Source organism: Panulirus ornatus, chromosome 37 (assembly GCF_036320965.1).
Source record: "Panulirus ornatus isolate Po-2019 chromosome 37, ASM3632096v1, whole genome shotgun sequence".
Lineage (NCBI taxonomy): Eukaryota > Metazoa > Arthropoda > Malacostraca > Decapoda > Palinuridae > Panulirus > Panulirus ornatus.
The window spans coordinates 22008542-22036344 of record NC_092260.1 but is presented as its reverse complement, the minus strand read 5'-3'; the positions used below and the strand labels follow the sequence as shown (position 1 = coordinate 22036344).

The window sequence follows — 27803 nt, the reverse complement described above, 5'->3', positions numbered from 1 at the left end:
CCGTGGTGCCTGCTTTATGCGCTCAGATATTATCCAGTGTCCTTATAGTCTGTGTCAGTTACCCTCCCAGCGTCCATGCAGTGACATGTCGTCGGTTTTGGGGGTGTCCTGTTAACAGCATCTTGGAGCCACAGAGAACGAGTGTGTGCCATACTGTAATCATCTACTTGTGCTGTGCGAGGACGGAGATTTACACTCGTGTGGGGCGCCTCACAATACAGTACTGCAGCTGCTGTGAGCGAAGTAGGAGGGTACCTTGGTGACCATCTGTACACAAGAATGAAGGCTACTGGCGCCCTGGTACGGTGGAAATTAAAGTGAAAAGGAATTGTGGCAATCACAGACATGCTGGATACCATCAGTGTCAAACATGGTAAGTAAAGAGAGAGAGAGAGAGAGAGAGAGAGAGAGAGAGAGAGAGAGAGAGAGAGAGAGAGAGAGAGAGAGAGAGAGAGAGAGAGAATCGTGAGTCAATGAGGTACTGTCACGAGGTTACATGACGAATGGAGTGAGTATCTCTAACTTCTCTAGTGAATGATAACAGGTTAACTGGCGATAAAAGTTTGATCTCTATTTCGTTTTTAACAATTCAATTATTTATGTCCTTTTATGACAGTACCAAGTACCTTATTCGTTTTTCTTGATGACCCTAATTTCAAATAAATATTTTCCTTGTACATAGGTATTTGCAAGTTATCTTCCTCCTCTAACTTTTAGTCCACTGTTTCTGTTCACTCTCTAGAATTCAGTTTTCAATGATTAATATAAAAGCTCCCTTTGTTGCCGTCTGCAGGCCAGACATCTCTATTCAGTTTACCTTAATGCAAAACAAGTATCAGTTTTTATCTAACATAAGTCTTGCATGTGGAAGTCTATACAGATGATATCATATGCTACTATTCTACTCAGCTGTTCTCTATTTCATAAAAAAAAAAAAATCGGTATGTTCCTTTAACAGGATCTGTTGCTCCAATTGCCAATTTGACTATTTTGCTATTGTTTTATGAAATTTGGAAGCTTTTATCTAATAAAAACTCACAATTTCCCCCAAGAACTACCATGAGGTTAAGTGAGCAATTAAATAAGAGCACAACTCTATGCTTTTCGTTCCTACACTTTATGTGTGGAGAATGGCCACTAGAGGATTGACCGTGTTAATACTTCTTACAACTGTATGAAATACTGATACATTACTGTCATTTTATATATTCAGTCCTCTGCAAACTGATTTACCTGATGGCATGTTAGGTTTAAGAGGGAGAGAGAGAGAGAGAGAGAGAGAGAGAGAGAGAGAGAGAGAGAGAGAGAGAGAGAGAGAGAGAGAGAGAGAGAGAGAGAGAGAGAGAGAGACTAGAAATCAGTTGAGTAACAATAAACAAAGCTCTGATAAGAATTAAATTTACAAACCAACATGTCGTCAAGGGCAGAGATAAGACCCGCGCTTGCCTCATTAAAATGGCGGTGGCTAAATCCTGCTTTTTGTGTAGAAACTTAAATACATATTCGATAATATCAGAGTTACTGATGTGTAAACGTGTTTAGATTCATAACACTCATGCTTTTCATTTATACATATTCTTTTCTTTACAACCAATTATGGTTCTAGTGAAACTACTTTAAGCAGTGTTATCCCTTCCATACCCACAATGCTATTATATTCAATTTAACTTCCCCAAAACGAGTTTCCCAACGAGTCTGTCATATGTACATGTGCAGTTATCATTATCTTTCGTAATCACTGAGTTGTAGAGAAACTGCTTTTAAAAATTGAGATGAACATCAAATAAGCGACTAATTTCAAACACGCCACTAATGTATGGCTCACGAATGATATCAGCAATCCAATGTGGCCTGATAAGTTGTGAACACAAGACAGGAGAAAACAGCAGTAAATATGGGCCTCGAGTATGTAAGTATAAATTCATTTGCATGTAATGGATGATTATACAAGGAGAGAGTCACTGGCTAGTTTCATTTATACGTTGTATGTACATAGAATATTAAGTGATTTCATCTGGAGGAAAATCTGATTCAGTATATAATAAGTTTTTTTTTTTTTTTTTTTTTTTTGTCACCGTACAGGCACCGTCCATTACAGTCCGAACGGTGTTAGTAAACCGGCATCTGCATCGACAGCTGCCAGACTCGCTGGCCGACACACGCTTCCCTGACAACACCATTACCACCACTAAAGTAAGTCTTTCAGTGTATTTCACTGCCATCAACATCTATCGAATAAGCTTATACAACTGCTACATGTTTTGGCTACTTGTAAAAGGAAGAGCCACCACGATTATCATTATATTTTTTTGGGGGGTAGTTTAACGATGAATACCAAAATAAAATTCTGATATTAGAGATGATATTAATTCTCTATATGCTTACTCTTATCAGCTGGTGTAAGCATAACATTTCACCATCTTCCGAAATTGCATGACTATCTTTGGTAAGTCTTTCATCATTGTAAACTATAACTGACTGTTAATCATGTAGGGATATTTTTTCCCCATCTTTAAAATAACCAGCATCATAATCACTCAAAAAAAAACTAATTCATTTTAATTACTTCTGCTCCTCAGTCATTAACAGTTTCAGGATAAATGGTCCTTTAATGTCTCTTCATCAATGTTGCAAATATAATCAATCATAAGCTCTATTTTCTGCTTAAACATAGAAAAGGGGACACGCCTAACTGACTGCTTGAAATACAGTTCACTATGTCACTGAAGGAGAGTGTATTGTTATGAGAGTGATAGAAAGCATACGCCGTGCCTATCTTTAAGTAAGGAGACCATGATATTGTGCTGAACTAAAGATAAGTATCTCTAACGAGCATGGTCAGTAATATAGCGAGAAACATAGCAAGAAAATAGACACACGACCACTTGCAGAAGAAAAACTACCTCGGCGAGAGGTAACGTAATTTTAGCGAAAGGTGGGTCATGCGCAACAAATCTCTTCAATGATTGAACTCAAGTTTTAAACAAGAGAAGGTCGGGAGGTCGGGTGGATTGTGTGTTTCTGGAATGCCAGATAGATACCGTCTGACTGTAACAAGCAGGAGATTGGTTAAGAAGATGGAAAATCACAGGCAGGAACATGGGAGACTTTAGAAACGAAAATTAATTCAGCGGAAGGAAAAAAAGTAAACATGTCCGAGGAACAGGGAGGGATTTGCAATGAGAACGTGTGACATGTATTGTTTTAAACATCTGAAGGAAGTGTCGATAATTTCGGTTGGTGGTTATTTACAATATCCCACTGGTGGCCTTAAAGACCCTGGCAGCTGAGGGGAAGAAAGCTTTCTAGATATGCATGGACCACTGCTATTTCTCATTCGTCAAAACGACTTGCCAGAACTGCACTTAACACCTAAATTTGTTTACCGATGATGCTATAGTCTTGAGGGAATAAAAAGGTCTAAACAATATCCGTAGCTGGCCTGACAAATCTTTGATGAATTTCGATCCGAGTAAATGTAAAGAAATGAGAATGAGACACAACAAAAGACATCAATAGGAATTATTATATAACGGGGCACAAGCTGCAAGATCTTATCTATGTGTATGAAGGAAATAGATGACATCAGAGAACAGCAAAAGAGACAAACTGTCTGCTGGCAAAAGTTGGAGCAGAATGAAAATATATGGGTCACATCCTTCATAAGACCGACACTAGGAAAGGATTCTCAAGTTTGGTCACCCCAAATATGGAAGCACAAAGAGATGATAAGATCTTGTAGGTGGAGAGTATGGCAACAAAGTTGGTGCCAGAATTAAGAGCCGAGTCACAGGAAAAGGTTACAGTCCTTACATTTGCCCACCATTGGAAAAGAGAAAAGTTAGGGGTGACAAATTTAATCTTTAAGTCTTTAAAAGAAAGAAAAGTCAGGGGTGACACGATTTTAATCTTTTAAGCTTTTAAACTGGCTGACGACTTAGAGAGTGAACAGTTCTTCGAAAGATATAAGGAAAGAACAACCAGCGGTCATGACATGACAAGTTCTCAAGATAATTCTAAGACCACTAACGCTCTCATTATAATAGGCATGCGTTAAGAACATGAACTGTTACACAATACGTATGAGGGCCAAGAACTGTCATAAAACTGTTATAAAACAAGAATTGTTTTATAACATGAACTTCTTTTTCATATGACAAGAAATATGTCGAAAACAAGAAGTTATATCACATGTGCCTAGAACATATGACATGACATGTACTAAGAACATAAACTATATAACGTGTCAAGAAGAACTGTTATGCACATATGTCAAGAACAAGACCTGTTGTATGTAGCTTGTATCAAAAGAACATGAAATGTTGTGCAACATGGTATGGAATTTTTCCTCATCTCACCTACAGCAAGTACCAATTCGGGAAAGCCCCTGCCCACTAAGCTGATATAAGTTATGTAAACATCATGGTCAATTTGCTCACTCTACATCCAAAGCAAACACTGATGATACTACTCCATTCGAAACGTGACTGTCAACGGAAACCACTTCTTGGTCTTGGTCACTACGATTAACTATTTAACTCCATTCGAAACGTGACTGTCAATGGAAACCACTTCTTGGTCGCTACTATAAACTATCTAATTCTAAATCTTACATCACCAATCCTAAATGCTAATCACTATACCCTGGGTCACGGTGAGGAAAGACCGCGAGGTTTAACTTAAATGTTAGTGAGTGACTTGCGGGGGAGTGACAAAAGATGGGATCATTTTTGAATGAATACAAGTCTGACCAGACACAACAAGGATCAACTCGCAACGAAAACGTGACTTAAGTAGGTGACGTAAAGATATGTCAAATGATGCAAAGCTTTGTTTTACTAGTAATGCAACACAGCTTGATCGGCGATGCATCAGCTTGACCAGTGATGCAACGAGCATGACCGGTGATGCAAATCAATATCAACCATCCTTCAGCACAGCAATATCTATTTATCTTTGCGTATATTTTACAGATGACATTTATCTTTCCATTTTACTGATAACGTTTATCAAACCCAATCTCTATCAAAAATACCATGCAAGGTACAGCACTAATATAAACTCATGTTTAAATTAAGTCACCTTTTCATGTAACTTACTTAATTACCTTTATTTCTATTTCCAGTACAGCCTAATCACCTTCCTGCCAAAGAACCTCTTCGAACAGTTTCGCCGGCTGTGCAACTTTTACTTCCTCTGTCTGGCCGGCATACACGTAAGGGAATCTCGCTCCACAGACTCAAAAGTTCGAGTTCAATTTAAACGCTAATATCCTGTCAACTGTTCATATAGGTATGACATTCTATTAGCCAGGTACATGATACAGGAAATGATTAAAACTCCTACTTAGCGTTAAAGAAAATTCGTCAGAATGTTAACATCGCTAAATTCTTTTAACGTGGCTAAAAAAAAAATAATAAATAAATGCACTTTACACTTGATTCAGCAAATGATTTTACTGTACAGCATCACTGATTACACACACACACACAGACACACACACACAGACACAGACGCACACACACACACACACACACAATCTCGTTATTGGAAGAGAAAGTTCAGGAAATGAGGGTCCCTCGCGTGCAGAGCTCTCTCCCTCCGTACTGTACAAACAGGTAATTACACATACACACCCTTCACGAAACGCTAAGCTAATTTTTGCACTTGTAACTTTATTCCTTTTCATCTTGATCTTGCTATATGCTGCATGATGACTGTATGGAAGTATCGTTCTAGACACCAGATACACCAATCTTGTTCCCATTACAACCACATCCAAACGTCCAAATACACCTTGATCTTCTATGTGGCGAGAGACTGGCTTTAAAAGACGTTAATTGGGGTCCTTTACGGTATTAAATTTACATGCATTTCATAATATTGATTTACTGTTGCAAAATACCTCTAAACAGAACTAACAGACGAGATGAATAAGTCCCACATCAACTTTTTACAGGCGAAAGCATCAAAAACAAAAACCCATCAGACAGCATATTTTCCAACTTTGAAAAAGATATTTTCAAACATAAGTTTTACTAAGAAAAACAATAAAAAAAATCTATTGTCATAGGACGGTCAGATTCAGATGACATATGACCGAAAAGTATTCACAGTCAAACTGACACACATAAATCACTACCATCTCGTACTACACACTACGTTACGGGGCTAAGAACTGAAGAGTATATCATGCAAATAAAGAGGAGAATTTCATTGCAAGTGGGTTAGAAAAAAATTCAGCAAAATTTACTGAATTATTCAAATATTCATAGACATCTGTACACATATTTGTAGAAAATCAAAAATACCATAAATTATGATTTAATATGTTGTCCCTGTGACATTATACGGTAACTCGAGGTTACGTCATTTCAAACCAATATTAATTGTCACTACAACATAGGTCAAGAATCTGTTGGAAAAGATTAACGTATTTTTACTAAGGGTATCTTTGCATTCCCACATTTTATTTCTAAGTCATCTAACAATTGATAATATAGTTATCACAGAGAAAACATGAAAGTCCAATGTAAAATAATGAGAAAAACGTTGGGCATAACAAGATATAATGTCTAAAATCATTTATTGACACCGAATGAAACCTTTGAAATTTCGGTTACACTATCAACTAAAAATCATTTGAAATTTCAGTTAGAGGTTTAACTAAAACCTTTGAAATTTTGATTATGATATCAACTAAGACTTTTGAAATCTTTCTTATTGAAATTTTGGTTAGAGAAGTAACTAAAACTAACTGAAATTCCGGATTCTTTGAAGATAAGAAACATGATCAAAAGTCAGTATGTCTTGCCTCCTGCAGCTGAGCATCGAGAGTCCAGTGTCGCCCATGACAAGTCTCCTGCCGCTTGTGGTGGTGATCACGGTGACGGCGGTGAAGCAAGCCTACGAGGACTGGCTCAGACACTGCGAGGACACCAAGGTTAACAATGCTCCCTCCCGGGTACTGCGAGATGGCGTGATCACGGTGAGTGTACTGGGCCACAGAGCGCGGGAACTGAAAACCGCGGGAAAATACAGAATCCACGGATCGTTGCCTTGTGTTTGTGCCTTAAGGCGGCGTCATGTTAGCAATTTTTTCGTGTGAATTTTCTGGCTTTCCGTTTTTTCATGTATCTGCGGTAATTTAGGCCCATCGAGAAATACGAAATGGTTCGTCTTGATCCCAAAATTTTCAGGTTTCTTAGTCAAATCAAAATCTATACTTAAGAGTGCAAATCTTCGATTATATAAAATATACGGAACTTCAGAATAATTATAATTATTTCTAATAATTACTTCTATTAAATAATGTCTAAAACAGAGAATTTCAAATTTATTAGATTAACCTTGATAATTACAAAAGGATCTCATTTGTTGTATTTACATTCGTACCGTGTGAGTTCATCCGCTTGCCAGAAAATTTCGCCATGGCTTTCGTAGCATTCACTTTAGTGGAAATCCTAGAATGAAGAGTGCCTCATTGAATACATAAGGTTCCATCGTTATTTTGGAACGTTACAGATCTTGTGTGCACAACAAATTCATTGAGGAGGAAGGTGTACACTAAAATAGGCTGGTGCTCAGAGAAGAGTTCTCATTTGCGATAAATACCTTCAATTTCTCCCCACAAAAACAATGAGTGCATCCAAAAACGCTCTTTACCACGCCTGGCCTTCCAACATTATCTGACACAAGTAAAGGTAGGATAGCCTTAACTTCCTAATTAATCTGCCGCACCTTACCTGATGTTGACGAAAACGAAATAACAGGTCCGTTGTCTCCTCGCGCGTGACAAAGTACGTGAAAAAAGTGACGGAAATCAAGAAAAGTAAGAAATTTACACAAGAAATGCAAGTGATTCCGCCTTTACAGTCTCTGAAATGACTATCTATCAATGTTGTTACCTAATAACATTTGTTGAATACTGTCAACAATTGAAGTCTCGAGTACTGTGAACTAAAAGTATTTCAACAATATCATAAACGTTTAAATCTTGGTAAAATCATAAAAAACATTTTTCGAGCAGGAGGTGAGGAGAAGTAAGGTCATAGTGGGAGATATCGTGGAGGTCAGGGAGAACGAAGAATTTCCTTGTGACCTCCTCCTCCTGACTTCCCGCGACCCCGGGGCCAAGTGTGAGGTTACCACTGCTAACCTCGACGGAGAGACTAATCTTAAGGTAAGTCCAGTGCGTGTCTCAGGGTACCTGTCGTAGTTGTGGTGCAGGAGGATGTGTCGGTAGGTGGGGAAGTTTTGGAGTTATTGTAGGTCTGGTCAGAGGTTACTGTAAGACTTGAAGACTATGAAATAAGTTTGAAAAAAGTATAAAACACGTCAAAAAAAAAGATAATTTTGTTTGTTGTGAGAGGTGTGCAATTTCGTTGATACATTCCCTTTCGACAAGCATAGCCGGACATTCTACTATTCCCCGATCACCTTTCTCAGTTCCCTCCGAAGGCTTCCCGCCAGCCAACTAGCCAGGCTCATCCTTTCTCACCAGTCACCAGACGGTCAATATAAACGATAAGCTGGCTCGCTCACCTCTCACTTCTGGCCCAGGGTTTACTTTCGTCTCGAACCATCACCAGTGGATAGGTGGCCTAGATATCTAGCGACACATCTAGCCCTAAAAGTCGCTACTAACCCTAAAACCTATTGCCATATGTCACCATACCGGTCCCTAACTTCAGTCATCAACCGGCTGTGAAGTCATTTCCCACAATTTACATCTCTCGATGTTAAACTTCCCCAATAACCATGTGTTGTTATATATGATGGTATATCTCCGCTGATAAACAGCCCTCGAAGTCACAACTAACCTCAAATACTCATGCTGTTCTATCAATGGATCAGGTGATAGCCAAACAGGCCTTGATCATTCCTGGTATCATCCTTGACCCTAAACCACCGATATTAAAAAACCTGAACTTCTCATTTCTTATGCTAAAGATGAACGTTCTAATATCCAACTCAGATCACATGTGTACCTTAGGGAGACCCTTGTAACTTCCTTTACTCCTTCATTCTCTTGCTACCTCTTCAACCCTTTCATAATCTTCTTCCCCCGTTACTCCTTTTCAAAAAAGTTTATGCAATTCCCAACTCCTCCACCAGACGTTCCGATGCCCATCGGACACCAGAGATCTCCGCTCTTCAGACGACCTGTGGAAACTACGGGCGACGATACGGTGCCAGGTCAGTCCCCATGTTTCATATCAGTGCGTCAGTGTCTGGTCGTCCATACGCTTCTAGTCAGTAGTTGTGTCAGCTAAACATTCAATACTTCACGCTAGAAATAACTTCCCTTCCAGTGAAACACGTCAAAATGGTAATTAGATTAGAAAATTTCTAAAGATATTTATATACTCAGAAATCTTGGTACCATCCTACATAAATCGCGCAGTGAAGGAGTGAATGTGCAGTTATTACTGTCAGAAGCTACTAACTAAATGCATACACTAACTGACACCGTTTCCCACCACGACGTCGAATAGAAACCTTCCAGGAGAGAAGGTGGTCAAAGACCGGTTCGGCGCATGTTATCGTGACGAGACCTTCCTGTCACACACACTTGTACAGTCGAGGATTGTAGTCCTGAGATATCCGAGTTCCCCGATACATGTAGTACCTAGTAAAAGCTCTGACTATCGAGATAAATGCCACGGTACAGCTTGGAACAGTTGTCTCCGAACTTTGGTCCGCGAATGTACATCTTAAAAAAAAAAAAAATATTCTAACACAGACCCTTTAAAGATATGTGAACTGAACGCAGGATGGTTCTTTCAACAGGAGATTTCAAGCTATAATTAATCATTCAGATTTTCGAAAATAGGTGTCTCAGAAACTTTCTTAAAATTCTGCCGCGTCTGTTGACATTGGAAAATAAGCACCTTCAGACCTACTCTTTCTCACTTCTTCTACTTGTTCACCCACACGTATAACCACAATAATCTTAACATACTGTTACAATAACAAATTTTGACTTTCATTAAGATATATTATCACCACTGATAATAAAACTCCTCCTTGCATAATTATGCCATCAACTACTCACCTAACCTCTAGTACCGACAATGCCGTCATTACCAAGGATGACTAGTGGAAAATTTGACACTGCCTGTAACGAATTTACGACACACACGTGAAATATTGACACGCGAGCCAAAGACAAAATTTTACCTTAATGTAAGCCTGAATATGGTATGCGAGCCAAAGACAAAATTTTACCTTAATGTAAGCCTGAATATGGTATTTGAGGTCTTCTTACCCTATAGCTTAGTATGGAATCAAACTGCAGTGTTGTCTCTGCTGTCATGCTGTTCAAGGCCCTGGCCAAATAGACTGATATATCAAACGCTGGTTGGTATGGCACAGTTCGTAGGTACTTTTCTACGCCCTTTTTAGCTCACTTGGCCGAGGGCCAGGTGGAAATTTTTTTTTTTGGTCCAATTAGCTTGTCGTTCGTCCATTGTCATACTTCATCTATGAAACTGCTGGGTCTAAGACAAGCATGATTGGACTGATTCTTTGGTGGCCACCTGACTGTCTGCGGGAACCGACAACTATCCAACATGGTAGCCATTACTAGAGGAAGAAATTTCTTTAAATAGCCATAACGTCTTAGTTATAGGGCCGAATTTCCTCAAATTTCAACTGTACCTTAAAAATATATAATTCTGCCCGAACTATTTTGTCAGAATATCACATAAGAATCGAACCACTGGGTGTTTAGCGATCCAGACCACCATCCAAGACAAAATTAACAAAAAGAAAAAAAAAATATTCAAATACCTACTTCTTTGTTTTTTTTGCTTTGTTGCTGTCTCCCGCGTTTGCGAGGTATATATATATATATATATATATATATATATATATATATATATATATATATATATATATATATATATATATTATATATATGTATATGTATATATATATATATATATTGTGTGTGTGTGAATCATGTAGTTTAGACTATTTTCGACTATGCCAACTGCTTATATGTCTACAGAAAAATAGTGATATTCAGGGAAATTCAGTATCAGTGGAGAGATATTGACTCAAGTGATCCTCTAGTAAAATTTCTGAAATCCTTTCGCCAGGCACCCCATGCCAACCTGTACGACTTCAAGGGTTGTCTTGAGGTGTACCGAGGTAACGCTGAGCCAGCCAGGGCTTCCTTGGGGTCCGAGAACCTCCTCCTCAGAGGAACCAAGCTTAAAAATACCACCACTGTCTATGGTGAGTGCTAGGGTCATTTCACAGATCTGTATTCCTTAGAGGAACCAAGCTTAAAAACGCCACCACTGTCTATGGTGAGTGCTAGAGTCGTCATAGATGTGAAGTGTTGGGTGTTGGGAGCATGTTCCAGAGTTGTGAATTGTGGGTGTTGCACCGTGTCGGGGACATGCTGTCCTGAGAACGGTGAGTGATGAAGCCATGTTAAAAATTTATGAATAGTGGGTGCTGGCACCATATCTGACACTTCCTATAAGGCGCTGGTGCTGCAAGTCAAGAAACTCTACAAACAATATCATATCAAATGCAGTTTACTGACTGCAAACTGAAATTTCATCAAAACACTTCACTATTAACGAACGTCAATCTTCCAGGAGTGGCTGTGTACACGGGGAAGGAGACAAAGATGGCGCTCAACTCCAAGCTTAAGAGTACAAAGTTCTCCTCAGTAGAGAAGTGAGTACCGAGTTTTCAAATGTTACAACATCATGAACAGTACATACGACTGACATATTACATATTAGCATTTCCGTTGGTAAAGTTTCCTCTAGCACTTCATTAAACCTCGTTTATATTTAAGGATCTTGATGGCATTGATATCCACTATATTGTATTACTTGAAATCAATGGAAACCAAAGAAATGATCACGTAAATGAACATCCAGTCCAAAACAAAAACAAAATTGATGCTTTTATCAAAACTGAAATGCAAACTTCGTTTTACTGAAAGCCCCCTATCAGCAGATTGTGTAACTCATTCTACAGTTCATTTAGTGCGATATTTTACCAGCAGCAATGGTATTAGAATATTCAATATAAACCAGAAGGAAGTTTATAAAATATCCATCCCGATTTTGTGTCAATTAGTTTGGTTGGTTCTGATGTTATGACAGGATTATAGGAGGGCCTAGATCAGCCTAGTTCATTATGTAGTGTGGTGGGAAGTGGTATTACGGTCCCTTGGTCACCAAACTCAGGACAGGACACTAACCATCACACTACACTTACTAAAAATTCAACTGCAGAACCAAAATTCAGTTGGTTGCAAATTATACACTCGACCACCTAGATCATTATTTGCAGTAACGTATTTCCACGAATTACCTTACTTGTCTTAATTGATAAGTAAATGAACTGGTAATATTCTCGTGAGACATCTTCCTAGGTTAGGCTAGGTTATGTTCCTATGCATTTAACCGTAAAATTGAATGGCAAAGTTCCAGTTTAGGGGCACCACAGAAATAAGTTCAGGATTTGCTAGAAACGGTACTCTTTGGATTTCTTATATTTCAGAAAGTAATTCTTTGCCTTTCTTATATTTTGTGAAATAATTCAGATAAATTAGCGTGATTTGGAACATTATTTTTTCAACCTACAATATTATATGTGCCGAATGGGAAGGGCTATGATAATTAGGGAAAATGTGGCGTAAGATACGTGAAACAAAACGAGAGCCACAGAGAACCTACACTAAATTCCCTTAGCTACCTAAACTTAATTTAGATTATATTTGAAGATGAGTGAATTATGGTGTTTTTTGGATTCGGTTGTTAGGTGGCATGTCCGCCGACTTTACTTGCTTTCTGATTGGGATTACTGCCTCTCGTTGCATACAACCTTGATGGCAGCGGATACGACATGATGATGTACATTTAATCAAATATTGTAAACCAATGTAATTAACGGCCCCAACACGAAGAGTGGTGAGGTTTTCATACGTTCTGTTGATTTCTGATTAACTTTTTATGTCACTTTTCTTCGATTATTATAGCTGTCCCCACTCAATTCCTTATTCTTACAGTACATATAAAGTTCCAAATTACTCCAACTCAGTCAAAGTCACTTCAAAGAAATGTATAGTCCATTGCTATGCGTCTCTTTCAAATTATTAGTGAGCTGTTTCTGTGGTGCCCCTAAACTGGACCTATAAAACAGTTTGTTTACACAATATCGAAAAGAGACATTAGGTGTCCCTCAGCTATACCCAACCAGTTTCTTAAACATTTTACCGATGAACTCGTATATTAACACGAATTTTGACCTTCAGGTCGATGAACTACCTACTTCTGTTCTTCCTGGCGCTGCTGGTGCTGGAGATCCTGGGGTGTATGCTTCTCAAGTACCAACTGTACGGTCAGGACGTCACTAGTGAGTACCAACATCTTCTATAGACCATAACACAACAATAACATATGTTCATCACTAATGCTAAAGACCGTGTGCACCTTAACACACACCCAGAATCACAACAGCGAACTTTCCACTACACAACCAGACATATTAGCGTTCACCATCTCACGAGTCGCAACACCTGTAAATCTTTTACGCTAACATTTCCTTGGTCTCATACATTAAGTTCTTGTTAACGTAACTGAAGCCAGATTTGCAAAAGAAAATAAGTCAAATCATTTTTCGTCGATTTCTTAAGTGCTGAACGGAAATATTTTGCTGAAGAGAAACATTTCATGTACTGTTGAAAGTAGGGAGGCTCATGGATAACGTTCGGTTGTTTTTCGGCAGTGGTCACGTATATCGCAGGGTCATCTCAGCCTTTTATACTTCTTTATTCTTTTCTTTAAATACTTTAAAAAAAGAATCCTATACTTCTTTATTCTTTTCTTTAAATACTTTAAAAAAATCCTAGTGCGTATTGTGTCAGTATTATACCTCTGTGTTCTTGTATAACTCAGTCTACTTTTTAGCTCACCTGTCCAAAGGCCATTACAATTTGTGCTATATTTTCCTTGGTAATCGGGAAGTATTGCAGCCCATGAATAATGAATAGAAGCAACAACTCAGTCAAGCTGAATCTGTTCGGATGATCATGAATGGTTCTATGAACTGTCTAGTTGATCATGAATGGTTCTGTAAACTGTCTAGTTAATCATGAATGGTTTCATAAAATATCTGATGAATCAAGGAGGGTTCCAAACAGTGTCATATCATGAACACTTATGTTAAACCTAACATCATAGTTCTACACGTCTGTTATCCTTTGGCTCCTTCGTCTTCCAGATAAGATGTGGTACCTGGACCTGCCTACTAACGAAACCATTACGGCTGCCGACGTGTACCAAGACGGCGTCTCGTTTCTCGTCATCTTCAGCTACATCATTCCCATCTCCCTCTACGTCACCCTCGGTGAGTTTTACATCTTCATATCTTTACGTCACTGTTTTCTTGCCTTTACATAATTTTCATTTCATTCTATTTTGCAATATATGTGCTTCACACACCAGAACCCTACGATTTCCATACTAGTCTTCTCTACTTGGAACCCATTAACTTGTGTCCCCAACTGACTACCTAAAACTGATATAATTAAGCCTCCCTTGAAATCCCCCCCCCCCCCGCCCTTTTTTACCATTCTAAACACCTTCTGCTCCTAACCTGGATGACGCCCTAAATCTAACCCCAAGGTATCAACTTACCTTCTATTTTCAGTCTGGAACATCCCACATTTTGCCTCTTACCCATCATCATAATCAGAAAAGCCCAACTTTCTTGCCTAACCCCGTTAAGTAATCTCAACCTAACTCATACAGCCAACCTGAACTAACAATCTTCTCCTGACTTCCAGAGATGCAGAAGTTCCTCAGTACGTTGTTCCTTAAGTGGGACCAAGATCTGGTGGGCGGCGAGAAGAACGAGGCAGCCCATGTCAACACATCAGATCTTAATGAGGAGCTCGGCCAGGTAAGCATGCGAGGTCTTGGGAGCTCGGTCAAGCAAGTTAGTGTAGGAGGCTAAGGAGTCTGCCCGGTGAGCAGGTGTGATCCAAGGAAATCTGGCAGGTACCAAGATGTGATCCAAGGAGCTTGGTCGGGTAAACAGGTGTAATTAGCCTAGTTAGATCTGGTGGGGGGGGGGGGGGAGTATAAGTAAGGCTTCAGTCAAGTAAGCAGGAGTGATTTGGTGCCGAACCAGGTGAACGTGTGTTATAATGGATTCTGCCTGGTGATCATGTTTGATTAACGGAGTCGGCATGAATAATGAGATGCCCAGATAGATATGCACGTATGATTATGGGAGTTGTAATGTTGACAGTCTTGTTAGCATACGGGTTAGCGCCTTTATATGAGATTCGCTTCCCTGAATATCTAGACATGTCAATAAAAATATGGTCATTATTAACGTTTCCAAGTTGTAATTCTCACATAAGTTCAGATATGGACATCGAATGTACCCGTGAAAGTATTCGCCACCATACCAAAGCTTTCAACATTCGCCTATCAAATTGTATTTCTTATTGAAGTGTTTTAAATGCCAATCTTTGGCTGCAAGAAAGATGAATGCATCAAAAAGTTGCTCTATTTATGACGTGCTGCCTCCAGTTCCCTCTATTTCTATTTTGTTCCTTCGTTACCCAAGCTGGTTGCCATGAATATTTCTGTTGACGTATCATTTGTTCACCTTCTTTATAAACGTTCCTTAAACATAACATCCGTCTATTAACACACCTTACAATAAACACAAAGAACACTCGTTTAACTGACCCTATTCAAATTCTCATCAAGTAACAGTTCCTTACCCCGCTAACTTCGAACTTTTCCTTTCCTCTGGTTCCTCAGGTGAAGTACCTGTTCACGGACAAGACAGGGACTTTGACGGAGAACATCATGCACTTCCGGCAATGCTCCGTTCAGGGCGTGAAGTACGCTGACGTTGCAGGAATCCTCCAGATCTTGGACGAGAGTGGCACCACTAACCGACCTTTGCCTGAGTTGCCGGTGAGTAGCTAGAGCGTCGAGCCGTCCCCAACGGAAGTAGTTAATTTATTTACTTCTTCCCCCTTTCGATATCATCGAAGACGTATCAACTGATTTTTGATTTATCATGGTTCATAAGGTAATGCATCAGAGCATCGTCTGGCTTCCAATATCCACAAAAGACACAACTGATTTGATTTTGCTGGTAGATGGTGTACGCTGGATAAAAGTATTAGAAACTTTTCGCTACATTGCATATCGGAAATGAACTTACAGTCAGCTATGGAAAAACGTTTATGCATGTTCTGAGTTGCAGTATTTTTGTTATGCTATGAATTTCTAAATTGTAGAGAACTTTACAAGATATTCGTGTATGCGAGAAGAGTTAGTATTGGGACACATGCCTACGGAGTAGGCAGTCTTCTTGCAGGCGAATACACTAACAATTTTCAACCAAGTGTGGCGGCGCATATTCCGTTAGCATCAGAGAGAACAAACAAATTTCTCCGCTTCTATAATTGTTTACGTCCTACACAGAAGGTAAATCTACGGATATCACGTCTGATTGGGGCAAAGATTTTCAGGGTAGTCACAATACCAGTTTTTGTTATGCGTGTGCAAAGAAGCTTGCACGAAAGAACACTCGTCCCAGTTCTGTGTATGGATGAGAAACCTAAGTTCATAGGGGTCAGAGAGAAGGAGTAAAGTTGTAAACTCCACATGGGATTAAGAGGGTTGATGATGTGATGAAATTAGAAAGGCGCTTGGATGAATTTCTCTTAGGATTGTATAGTTATGTAGAAGGAACAGCGGATGATAGACTAGTTAAGAAAATATATAGCTGTACAGCTGAAACTATAAAGGTGAGGGATAGATTGCGGAAGAGACGGATGGATATTATAAGAAAAGCAACAGATCAGATCCAGGAATATTTCAGATGATGGCGACATGAGTGATTTGCGATCAGATGTAGTAGAAACGGTTTGTGTGTGTCAAAATGACGTGAATAGATACAGTTGTTTCACTTGCATTAATAAAATGTGGTAAGTGAGAGTAAAAAGCGTCTACGTTAAGTGTGGAAATCCAAGTTTCATTCCGACATTTAGGCACAGGTTAGTGTGTGTGTGGGTGATCTGTGGCTGGAGGTACTTGATCCATCCCATGGAAGTGGTAGCTGAACTGATTTCACTTTATAACCCCAGGACTCCTTTTACGGTAGTAAGTCCTGCAGCTTTTCAAGGCTGCGCTTCAACCGTCGAATGACGGTGGTACAACCTCGCAGAAGATGACTTTCCACTAGCGGTATACCTACAGACAGGTGGAGTTCAGCAACTCCGGAGCAGAATTGGGGATGGTAGATGTAAATTGTGATTGACAGAAATTCGGTTATGATTACCGTATAGCGTTATGATAATGTGAGGAGCTACTCTAATCAAAGGATCAGTGTCGTAGAGTCATAGTATAAGCACAATATTAAAAAGAGTGTTTAGTACATATCTAACTGCATGTCCCTATAGTTCATGACTGGCAGAGAAAATGTTAGCCACGAACATTGTTTTGAATTTCATCCCAGTATTCATCACGAATAGGTACTGACATCAGTTTATTGTCTTGATCTTGTTTTCCCAGTCTTAGAACTGTGAATAAAATGCATTTATTTGACGACTTTCGTTGATCCATGTAGGTAAAATCCGTCAGGAGTAAGCATACTTATCCTGATTAATCAATCCTCTTGTCCATAACAACATGTAATTCATCACGTTGCTCAAGTAACTGTCCAAAAAGAATGTTCAGCGTTGGTACTAAAACTTGCTCCTTCCTTGAATTCGTAGAATCAGCTTCTTTTCTAGTCTGACAAGAAACTGGCACTATCTAACATCACCAAAAGATTGGCCATGAAGTGAGATACAAAACTTTAACCTTTTGTGACAGGAGGCGTTGGTGAGCTTCCTGGAGACCTTAGCACTCTGTCATTCGGTGCAGCTCACCCTCCCCTCACCAGCGAGGTCAGAGGGCAAGGAGAAGGGATCACCGAAAGAGCTGGAGCTGCAGGATATGTCCCCGGAGTACCAGGCCTCCAGTCCTGACGAAAAGGCCCTCGTCGACGCCTGCGCCAGGTAAGATAACACAGCGTTGATGGCGGAAGTTCACACAGCAACGTCGTGAACTGCCAACTTGTCTTTCTTTAGCTCTGCAGTTTTTGGCAACTTTTGACATATCGCAAACCCTGACTGTCCAGATCCTCAAAAAAATACTCTTCCATCGTTTGTTTCATCTATGAAAGTGAGAAGGAATATAATCAAGTAAAGAAAAAGATGGAAGAAGTGGAGGGAGCAAGAGGTGAAAGCACTTGTGTGAGAAGTAGAAAGTTACAGGTTGATAAGTCATGCTGAAGTAACTTATACACCCAATGTAACACAAGGATGATCTGGAACGTTGACATATACCGCAAGCATTTGTCTTTGTTTCTTGTCTGTGGTAGGTGTGGCAAGGTGGTGGTGATGCGGAGGGAGAACTATCATCGTTTTACAAAATGCACAATAAAATGCTTTTTGAGGTGTAGCCACAGGTGTTGACAGTGGGTTAGGCAGATGGGGTGGGTGGGTGAAGCCCTCAGTTCTTGCCGGTGACGTAGGAGACGTTAAACCCCAGGTGTTCTTAAGATACGTCAGGTGTGGTGAAACCTGAGGTGTGGTCGGTGATGAGAATAAGATGAAGCCAACAGTTGAAAACCCATGTGTTGTCAGTGAGGTAAGCAAGGTGAAACCTCGTATATGGTCAGCAATGAAATGAGGTGAAACCCATGTGTTGTTAATGAGGTAAGCGAGGTGAAACCTCAACTGTGGTTAGTGACGTGAACGAGGTGAAACCTCAGGTGTTGTCAGCGCGCTTCACTCCAGAAAATATAAATGATTCATTGTCTCTTGTGTCACCGACCTGCTGTGGACGCTCGTAAGACGTTAGTAACGGGGGAAAAGTTATCTCGCTCTTCACTCGACAGATTTAAGAAGGACTTCCGCTGTAAGCAAGAAACTCCTCTCTCTCTCTCTCTCTCTCTCTCTCTCTCTCTCTCTCTCTCTCTCTCTCTCTCTCTCTCTCTCTCTCTCTCTCTCTGCGAATCTTAAACAGAACGTTATGTAGGAAGGGAAACACTTCCTGGTTTCGATCCAGCTCCGTTTCCAGGTTCGGCGTGGTGCTGCGAGGTCAATGGGAGGATCGGATAACCTTGGACGTTCTGGGCCGCAGGAAGTTGTTCACCCGCCTCCAAGTTCTCGATTTTGACTCAGGTTTGTATCTTTTTTTTCTTTTTTGTTTTCTTTATTTTACAAGGGTCTTCCGACCTCAGCCTGGCCCCAAGGGTCTTTGTCCCTCCTTCGACGGTTCGTTCCTCGATAGACCCTCCCTAAAAAGAAGTTACCTTACTGGTTTATTCTCTGATATAATGAACTTGGTAGGGAAGACACATCGAGGTCAACGCTGTGCGTTGACCTCGATGACTTCAGCTTACCCGTGACCCCAGTCTGAAGATCACTCGACATGACCCCTCCTCCAGCTTCCGCATGTTGCCAGATCGGAAGTGCATGTCGGTGGTGGTGAGGGACGAGGCGTCGGAGAGGATCTGGCTCCTGACGAAGGGGGCCGAGAGCAGCGTACTGAGGCGGTGTCGGGTGCGCACTGCCGACGAGCGCGCCGTCCATGATGCCACACTCACTCACATCAACCACTACGCCATGGTGAGAGGAGAGGGACATTGTTGTCTTCCACTCAGCCTTCTGACTCGGCCGGTGCACTAACGTCATCCCTTATAAAGCATCCGTAGCAGCTTGCCATCTTCCTCTGTATGGTTCAGCCGTAACACCCCGACCACCATTATCCTCATCCCAAGTCATTCATTCGCATTACTGCTACTCACTCACCCACACAAACACACGCGCGTTTTTCCACCTTAAGAGTTCCTCACACAATATACCAACCAGACATCCCTACACTACACAGCATGTATCAGCCTTTCTTGATGTTGGCCTTATCCTCTCTTTCTGTAGCTCAGTACAGCTTATTAGCTGTTGATTCATCTCAGGGATGAAATAGATGGCAGTACACATATAAAGAGCTGGGGAAGGAGCAACTGCTAGGATTGGCTGTGGCCGATTACCGAGCCAAGGATTCCAACCCGTGCTGGCCCGACCCCGGCTGGGTCCGGGATGATTCACGGTCAGTAACGCAAACTGCTACACCAGGGAGGCCCGTCTGTGGGCATGTGTGTGTGTGTATTTAGGTTTGTAGATAAATAGATTCAAAATGTCTGCACCCATATGATCCAAAGAGAACGTTAAGTACACTCTGCGGGGATCAATAGCCCACTGTCTGCTTAGTCTCTCTCTCTCTCTCTCTCTCTCTCTCTCTCTCTCTCTCTCTCTCTCTCTCTCTCTCTCTCTCTCTATCTATCTATCTATCTATCTATCTCTATCTCTATGTAAGTCCTCCTATTGTCTAAACTACCGTCTCTCTGGCAACAACAGTTGGGCCTGCGGACCCTGGCGGTGGCCAGGAGGGAGCTACACCGCCGACAGTACCAGAGCTTCGCCAGGCAGCTCCTGTACGCCCGCCAGGTAAGAAGAGCCAACTGGTTTACATCATTGATACTTCAGTATTCACGTTGATTGTGCATTCTTACCTCATAGTCTCTATGCTTGTGTATCTATCATGTATATGTATTATTGATTGATACGATCACAAGTTATGCTTTCATGATTTACTGTCATACATGAGAAATGGCGATAATTTCGACTTTGTGTGAGCCACCACACCACTTTCTTGTACGACGACCCTTGACCTTCCTTAGTGAGGGGATGTTTGACCTCGGGCGATCATCCTGGTAAGGTTATGTCACCTTGGCGACCTTCCAGATGATTGTCATGTTGGAGGATATACATTTCTCGTGACCTTAGTGACCTGAACAACTTTGTTGACGACCTTGTAGATCTGGTGACCCTAATGACCGTGGTGACCCCTGGTAGCCCCGGTAACCCTGTCGACCCCAGTGGTTCCGGTAACCCTGGTGACTTTAGTAACCATCGTTGCCCTGATGACCCCAGTATTCCTGGGGACCTTAGTAACTCTGATGACCTCAGTAGCACCGTTGACTTTGGTGACCTTACTGCAGATGCTGGAGGGGAGGGAAGAGGCGGTGAAGCAGGTGGTAAACAGAATGGAAGCCAAGCTGAGTCTCTTGGGAGCCACCGGGGTAGAAGACCTGCTGCAGGAGGGAGTCCAGGAGACCCTTGAGGCTCTCCGGGTGGCTGGCATCAAGGTGAGTCTCCAGTTCTTAAGGTGAGTCTCTGACGTTACCCAGTATAACAAGGCGATTCTTCAGGGTGACTGACAATCAACGTCAGTTTCGAGCCTTTAAAGTCATCATTGGGCGGGCTTTACAAGGCCTTCTTAAGCCAGACTTCGATGCGAACAGGAACACAAACTACAAGTTCCTTGGTTTGGCCCACCCCGCCTGCCTGCCAGACGTGCCAGAAAACGTGTTTTGTCTCTGATGAAAAGTTGTGGAGTCTGGTTATGGGTTTCACTCGACCCATTGGCACAAAAGCTATGATCTCTTTGTAAAAGAATTGTTGAGTATTTGACAAGAGGCGACTACATTTTGAAAGACAGTTATTGAATTCCATGAACGAGGTCTCTTGGAGGCAAAAATAGGCGATGAAGAGTCGGATGTTGAGACACGATGATAAGCGGTGAGTACCGCGATGTGTGTTGATTCTGAGATGCAGGCTGTTGCATCTCTGAGTGAGTTTCTGATATTACTATCACAGGTCTCTGATAACAGGTGTCGAGTGTCCCACGGCAAGTGTAGAGCTTCTCAGGGCCTCGTTGCCATCATCCGTGTGTCTGATGCGGGGAGCGAACGAGAGTTCTGGTTGAACACATGGCCAAATGCCTTGGGGCGATGTATTCTCAGCTGTGGGAACGTCGATGTCTTGTTTACCTGCCGTCATGGCTCTCATCGGCAAGGAGGTGGTACAAAGGCACTAATCAATGGGTGTGGTAAAGGGCCATGTGTTCCCCAGGTGTGGTGTAACATTGTGTGTTCCCCCAGGCGTGGTGCAGCATCCTGGTCTCTTAGAAGTCATGCAGCATCTTTTTCCCTCATTTGTGTTGTCTTGTCCCCTTCCCCCCAACAGGTGTGGTATAGCGTCCTGTTCCCCCAGGTGTGGATGTTGACGGGGGACAAGGTGGAGACGGCCGTCAACATTGCCTACTCGTGTGGTCATTTTAAGAGGTTCATGACCATTCTGAGCCTGACAGGACTTCAGGACCCAGAGCACGCTGCCTCCACACTCCAACAGTGCCAGTATGTCTAGTGTTATGTTGCAGCTACTTTCTGTAGACTCCCCTCCTCTCTCTCTCCATCATAGCACCATCCACAAGTGGGTTGGGCCTCACAGCCAGTTAGAACCTTACATGTGAATTACGACTTTCAAATCCAAATGGGATTTCCCATTGTAGCTCTAGATACTCATACATATAAGTACCAATTCACGTGCCGGTAGGATCTTCAGGTATTGCTTTATTGTTATATGTTGCCGGAGTCTCACCTGCAAGTAGGATATCAGAGATAGGATCTTACACGCGTGGCACCCAGAGCGACCTGAGGCACTGTTACATTCCCGCAGGGAAGGGTCGTCAGCCGAGGGAGCCTATGGTCTGGTGGTGGATGGCGTGTCCCTGGAGCTGTTGTTGACCCACCTCAGGAAAGACTTCTACCGACTGTGTCGCAGGTGCTGGGCTGTTGTCTGCTGCAGGATGACACCCGGGCAGAAGGCCGAGGTGGGTTCACGGTGATGGTGACGCATGACCTGCTGTCTCGATCATTCTGTGAGTTCAGTCTCAGGTCTAGTCTTATCTGTATTATGGCCTCTCAGCAACTCTTGTTCTCAACTTTCTGTATGTTATGACGTAATGTTTCCATTACTCTAGGTCTTGTGACAGCAGTAAAGTCCAGAATCTCTGGATATATATATGTATATATATATATATATATATATATATATATATATATATATATATATATATATATATATATATATATATATATATAAATGTATATATATACTGTGCCAGGTTGATTGCCTATGTAGTTGGAAAGTGTGTCTTAACACCAGCTTCTGGTGCAAGTCTCTCGAAGACCGTATAAAGTTTGCGAATTATTATATTATACTATTTTTCTTAAAGTTTTAAGGGACATTAGTATTTGGCACCCCAAGAAGGTATGATGCATTTCCATTTATATTTTTTCATTAACTTCAACACGCAACTGTTGGCCCGATGATCATGTCGAAGTATATGACTTTTAATTTTGGTCCATACGTGAAGAACTTCGGCAGCTTCAACTCTGATTCAGTTAGTCCGGTTGAGCAATCGTCCAACGTGCTTCACACCCAAACTTTGCTTCTCGTTCGTTTGATGACCACTTCAAACAAGAGTAACAAATTTCTGTTGGTGTTTAGACTAATAAGTTCGAGTGAGATAGATGTAGATTGTCTGTGTGTATGGCACTTCATCTGTGGTTACTACTTGTCTTCACCAGACGGTGCGGTTGGTGAAGACGTCGAAGGAGAGCCCCGTGTGTGCAGCCATCGGCGACGGTGCCAACGATGTCTCCATGATACAGGAGGCGCACGTGGGTCTGGGTGAGTACCTCTCCCTCCTCCTCCTCTCTCTCTCTCTCTCTCTCTCTCTCTCTCTCTCTCTCTCTCTCTCTCTCTCTCTCTCTCTCTCTCTCAATGCCACATTGATGATGAGAAAGTTTAGATATTAAGTCATTTTGATGACGAGCTTTACTTCACGATTATACTGAATATTGATGATTGTTATTTATCTTCAGTTATCAACATCGTGACAGCCCTAATTCTTGCATCTCATTTCACTTCGCACTTTTCACCAAGTGTTACGTTGTTCATGATTCTCCAGAGCTTAACCTGGCATGGCCTCCACTTCTTTCTTTCCTTTAAGATTATACGTTTTTCTGCTTCCTGTCCACCGTAGGTATCATGGGGAAAGAAGGTCGCCGGGCAGTACGGTGTTCAGACTTCGGCATCGCTCGGTTCCGCTTTCTGCAGAAGTTGTTCTTTGTGCACGGTCATTGGAACTACGTGCGCGAGGCGGTCTTCGTCCAGCACTCCTTCTACAAGAACATCACCTTCAACACGCCAATGCTCTTCTACTGTATATGGAATGCTTTCTCGACGCAGGTCAGTCACGACTGTGTCTTGACGACACCTGATGCATTTGACATGAATGTATTTTCCATAAGTCATGCCTCAATCTCCTGTTGATGATCTGGCTATCCCAACAACTTTAAGATGTGAAGTATTCTTGAAGAGTTATATCAGTCATAATCGTATATATCTCAGGCATTGCCTAATCTCTCTCTCTCTCTCTCTCTCTCTCTCTCTCTCTCTCTCTCTCTCTCTCTCTCTCTCTCTCTCTCTCTCTCTCTCTCTACAGAGCGTGTACGAGAGTCTGGTGCTGACTTTGTACAACATTACCTTCACAACTCTACCGGTGTTGGTGTATGGCATCTCTGAGCAGAACCTGCCCCCAGACCTCCTGATGTCTCGGCCGCATCTCTACCAGAGGAATTCAAACAACGCTCTCATGTCCTGGCGGGTATTCTTCAAGTGGAATTTATTTGGTAAGGGAGAAAACGACTGGAAGAAAAAAATGTAAAAGATTGAGGGAGATTAGGCTTTTCTCATCACATATTTTCTTCGTGACCTTCCCACTTATTTCGTATAAAGCATACCGCATTAAGCTTAGCAATAGATTCCACAGTAAACGCATCAGTAGCATTCTTATTCTGAATCTCCGAATCATATATCTGTTACATATTTCACTGCCCTCTTTTTTTATGTGCTCATCTGTGCTGCAGTATAACCATCACAACAAATGACCTTCCTGTAGGTTTGTGGCATGCAGTGGTCATGTACACCGGGCTGGTGTTGGTTTGCTATGACAGCACCTGTGGGTTACCTCAAGGCCAGACCTCCGATCTGTATCTCTTCGGCATGTCACTAGGCACCCTCTGTGTCTTCGTCACTAATTTTAAGGTAAACGGCAGCTCTGTGTAGCGTCTGAGTGTGAGTGATGACGATGTTTGTGAGAATAGCAGAGTATTCTTTTTCAAAGACATAGAAATGGTTTGAAAACTGCGGGCTTGTCCACGTTTCCTTCTCAGAACACGGTTACCGCCATATTCCTCAGTGATGTTATGCAAGAGGCATGTGTAATTTGTGTGTGTGTGTCTGTGTGTAATCGAGCATACATAGAACCTCGTGATATGATTATAAAGGATTTTATTTCATAGTATTCATACGAAGATAAGAATATTGTAGACTTATAAGAATCAGATAATATTCAAGAATGAAAAAAGAGACTGATGAATTGTGAAGACAATCAACTCTTCTCAGTTTCTGTATTCTCTCATGTAACCCTGTTTTGACCTGTAGGTTGAATGATATGTTACCAACACAGATGATCAAGTGTTACTTTTTGTTACCTCGGTATATCGTTTCCACCGGTCATCTTAATGTGTATTCTATTCTTCGCAGATTGCGGTACAAGCCAATTACCTCAGCGTGTTGTTTGTTGGTTCACTGGTACTTACAATCCTCGGCTACTCGGCACAGTATCTCCTCTACTGCGGACTGCCAGTGTGAGTTTCTTCTTCGATACTTTACCCTGAATAGTAATTTGCCAGTTGATTAGCACGGGAGTGCCGTGCAAGCGTGATATCTAAGCGAACGTAATACTTCGACTCAAAAAAATATTCAGTGTGAAGTCAGTAAAGCATATTCCTTTACTTTTTAGATTATAGTGACTAAAAAGCTAAAAGATTTCTCTCAGGTTACGTCATAACATTTCGTTTGTTTGGCTTGACAGGGAACCGTTCAGCAGGCTAGGGATGTACTGGGTGTACTACAGAATGTTCCAGAGCCCGGCGCTCCTCCTAGCCTGCGTCCTCCTGGGGGTGGTGTGTCTCTTGCCGGACCTGCTCGAGAAGGTCTGTGACCATTCCACCGACAGGGAGCGAAGGCTGCGGAGGAAGGGAGTGCAGGTGAGTGTTCCAGGAAGGAGGAGGGGGGAAGATGAGGAAGACGTAGTGAGAGTGGATGACTGGCGCAGGAGGGAGAGAGCCAGTGTTTTGGAAGGACAGAGGGACGTGTGGTGGGTAAAGAAAAAGATGTAACGCTAATGTCTAATTACTTTAAGCTAATTAAAGAATGTAAACAGTTGATTAGATGTATGAAAAGTTATGATTTACCTTTTCTCTTTTATTTTTAGTATAGATTTCTTCAGCATAGCTTCATTCATCTTTAAAAACATTATGATTCTGTTTTCAGTGCAATGGAAAAGAATCTCTTCGGACGCGAGTTGGTGTCATCAACGAAGCCCTCGATCTCGGTTAATAGTGCAGAGGGACCGCTCGTCACGTTGCAAACTGCGCCAAAGATATAAATGGTATTTTCTATCCTACGCCGAAAGACTTATCTTAATCCAGGTCATTCCTGTGAACAGAGACGTATCTATTCATGATGATGTGTCGAAACTAATGTTACCATATTACCTTGATTCAGAGACAGTAAATTAAACCATAGATCCAAGTAACAAAGAACTTCCATAGGACTATTTTGTGCTGGCAGAATCCCGGATTATAGTTTTAATTATTAACAAAGACATACGTCCATTATGTAGAACTTCATACCTTTGTATACTTCCAGTGTTATCTTGTACCTCCTTCCACGGAAGGAAATGGCAGGGGATGTTGAAATTAACTGTAAACTCACTTCAGATTCACAGATCACGGTTGTCTTGAAATAAGATCCAGTGCGGTTCTTTACTTCAAGAAAAGATCAAACGTTATTAAAAAAGTTAACGTTACCTGTGCATCCGTGGAAGCTTTTTGCGTTGCGTATTTTCGATCGAACTTTTGCTGTGTTCAAACTTTCTGAGAATATTTAAGAAGTGTTTCACCTGCACATCTGGAAATCAAAAATGGGGTCTCTACGGTGGGTTGGGGGAGGGAAGGAAGGTATGTGGTGAGTTGCATTGGAAGTAACCTCGACAATTGCTGACCACTTTTCCTGAAATTATCCTGGCAAATGGTAGTTTTCTCGTAAAAGGCTACGGTAATGCAGGTACTTCACAGACCAGTCATAAACTCTCAGCACCACAGGAACACTTCTCCAGCAGCTGAGAGTCGACTAATATACATCACAGACGTTAACGTATGTGGAGGGGACCGACACAGCGATGAGTCTTAGTTTTTCAGTCCAGTGCCAAAAACTAGCCTAAAAAAACGTATGTCTATTTTTTTCATATTTATAAACTTTCATCCATCTGCTTTACTCTTATCTTTAAAAACTAATTAACTTTTTTATATCTTTAAATAACGTATATCTTGGTTAATTACTTTGTCGGTTTGCGTAACGGTTAGAAATGATACAAATCCATTACTGAGCTGTTCCATTCGTATGCATACCTTACCAACCATACGTCGCTTCACGTAGTGATTCTTCAGATCTTCAAAAATTAGTCATTTCAAGGCTACAATGTACCTTTTGATTATAAGTGCCTTCTGTGTGAGCTTTTGCAGTTCATTTCAGAATACCTGATATATATATATATATATATATATATATATATATATATATATATATATATATATATATATATATATATATATATATATATATATATTCCTATGAGTCTATGTGTGCGTGCGTGTTGTTTGTTAACCTATTTCCGATTGTATTTATGAAGAGGATAATAAAACTTAGTTTT

The 27803-nt window shown here is 41.3% G+C and overlaps 1 protein-coding gene across 3 annotated transcripts; it reads left to right on the top strand.

Annotated features, from left to right (window-relative positions):
* On the top strand, positions 1–27802 carry LOC139760576 (phospholipid-transporting ATPase IF-like). Of its 3 annotated transcripts, none has more exons than XM_071683928.1 (26): positions 1–373; positions 2083–2193; positions 5126–5215; positions 6824–6988; positions 8030–8182; positions 9118–9198; positions 11106–11244; positions 11616–11697; positions 13289–13389; positions 14257–14382; positions 14822–14937; positions 15813–15971; positions 17883–18067; positions 19134–19237; positions 19521–19684; positions 20471–20560; positions 21115–21261; positions 22169–22311; positions 22634–22787; positions 23548–23650; positions 24006–24211; positions 24552–24654; positions 24924–25069; positions 25571–25674; positions 25902–26076; positions 26363–27802. In XM_071683928.1, the coding sequence occupies exons 1-26, from the start codon at positions 371–373 to the stop codon at positions 26426–26428; spliced, it is 3216 nt and encodes a 1071-aa protein (XP_071540029.1). In that variant the 5' UTR covers positions 1–370; the 3' UTR covers positions 26429–27802. The 3 variants fall into 3 exon arrangements, with proteins under 3 accessions (XP_071540029.1, XP_071540028.1, XP_071540027.1); XM_071683926.1 differs by having other exon boundaries at positions 2–373; positions 24468–24654; XM_071683927.1 differs by lacking the exon at positions 9118–9198 and having other exon boundaries at positions 24468–24654.
* Position 27803: the final 1 nt, after the last annotated feature.

Excerpts from the sequence above, each read along its gene's own strand:
- LOC139760576 (XM_071683926.1), top strand. Across the intron at positions 13,390-14,256 it reads GTACGGTCAGGACGTCACTA|ATAAGATGTGGTACCTGGAC; the intron begins GTGAGTACCAAC and ends TTCGTCTTCCAG. Across the intron at positions 19,238-19,520 it reads AGTTCTCGATTTTGACTCAG|ATCGGAAGTGCATGTCGGTG; the intron begins GTTTGTATCTTT and ends GCATGTTGCCAG.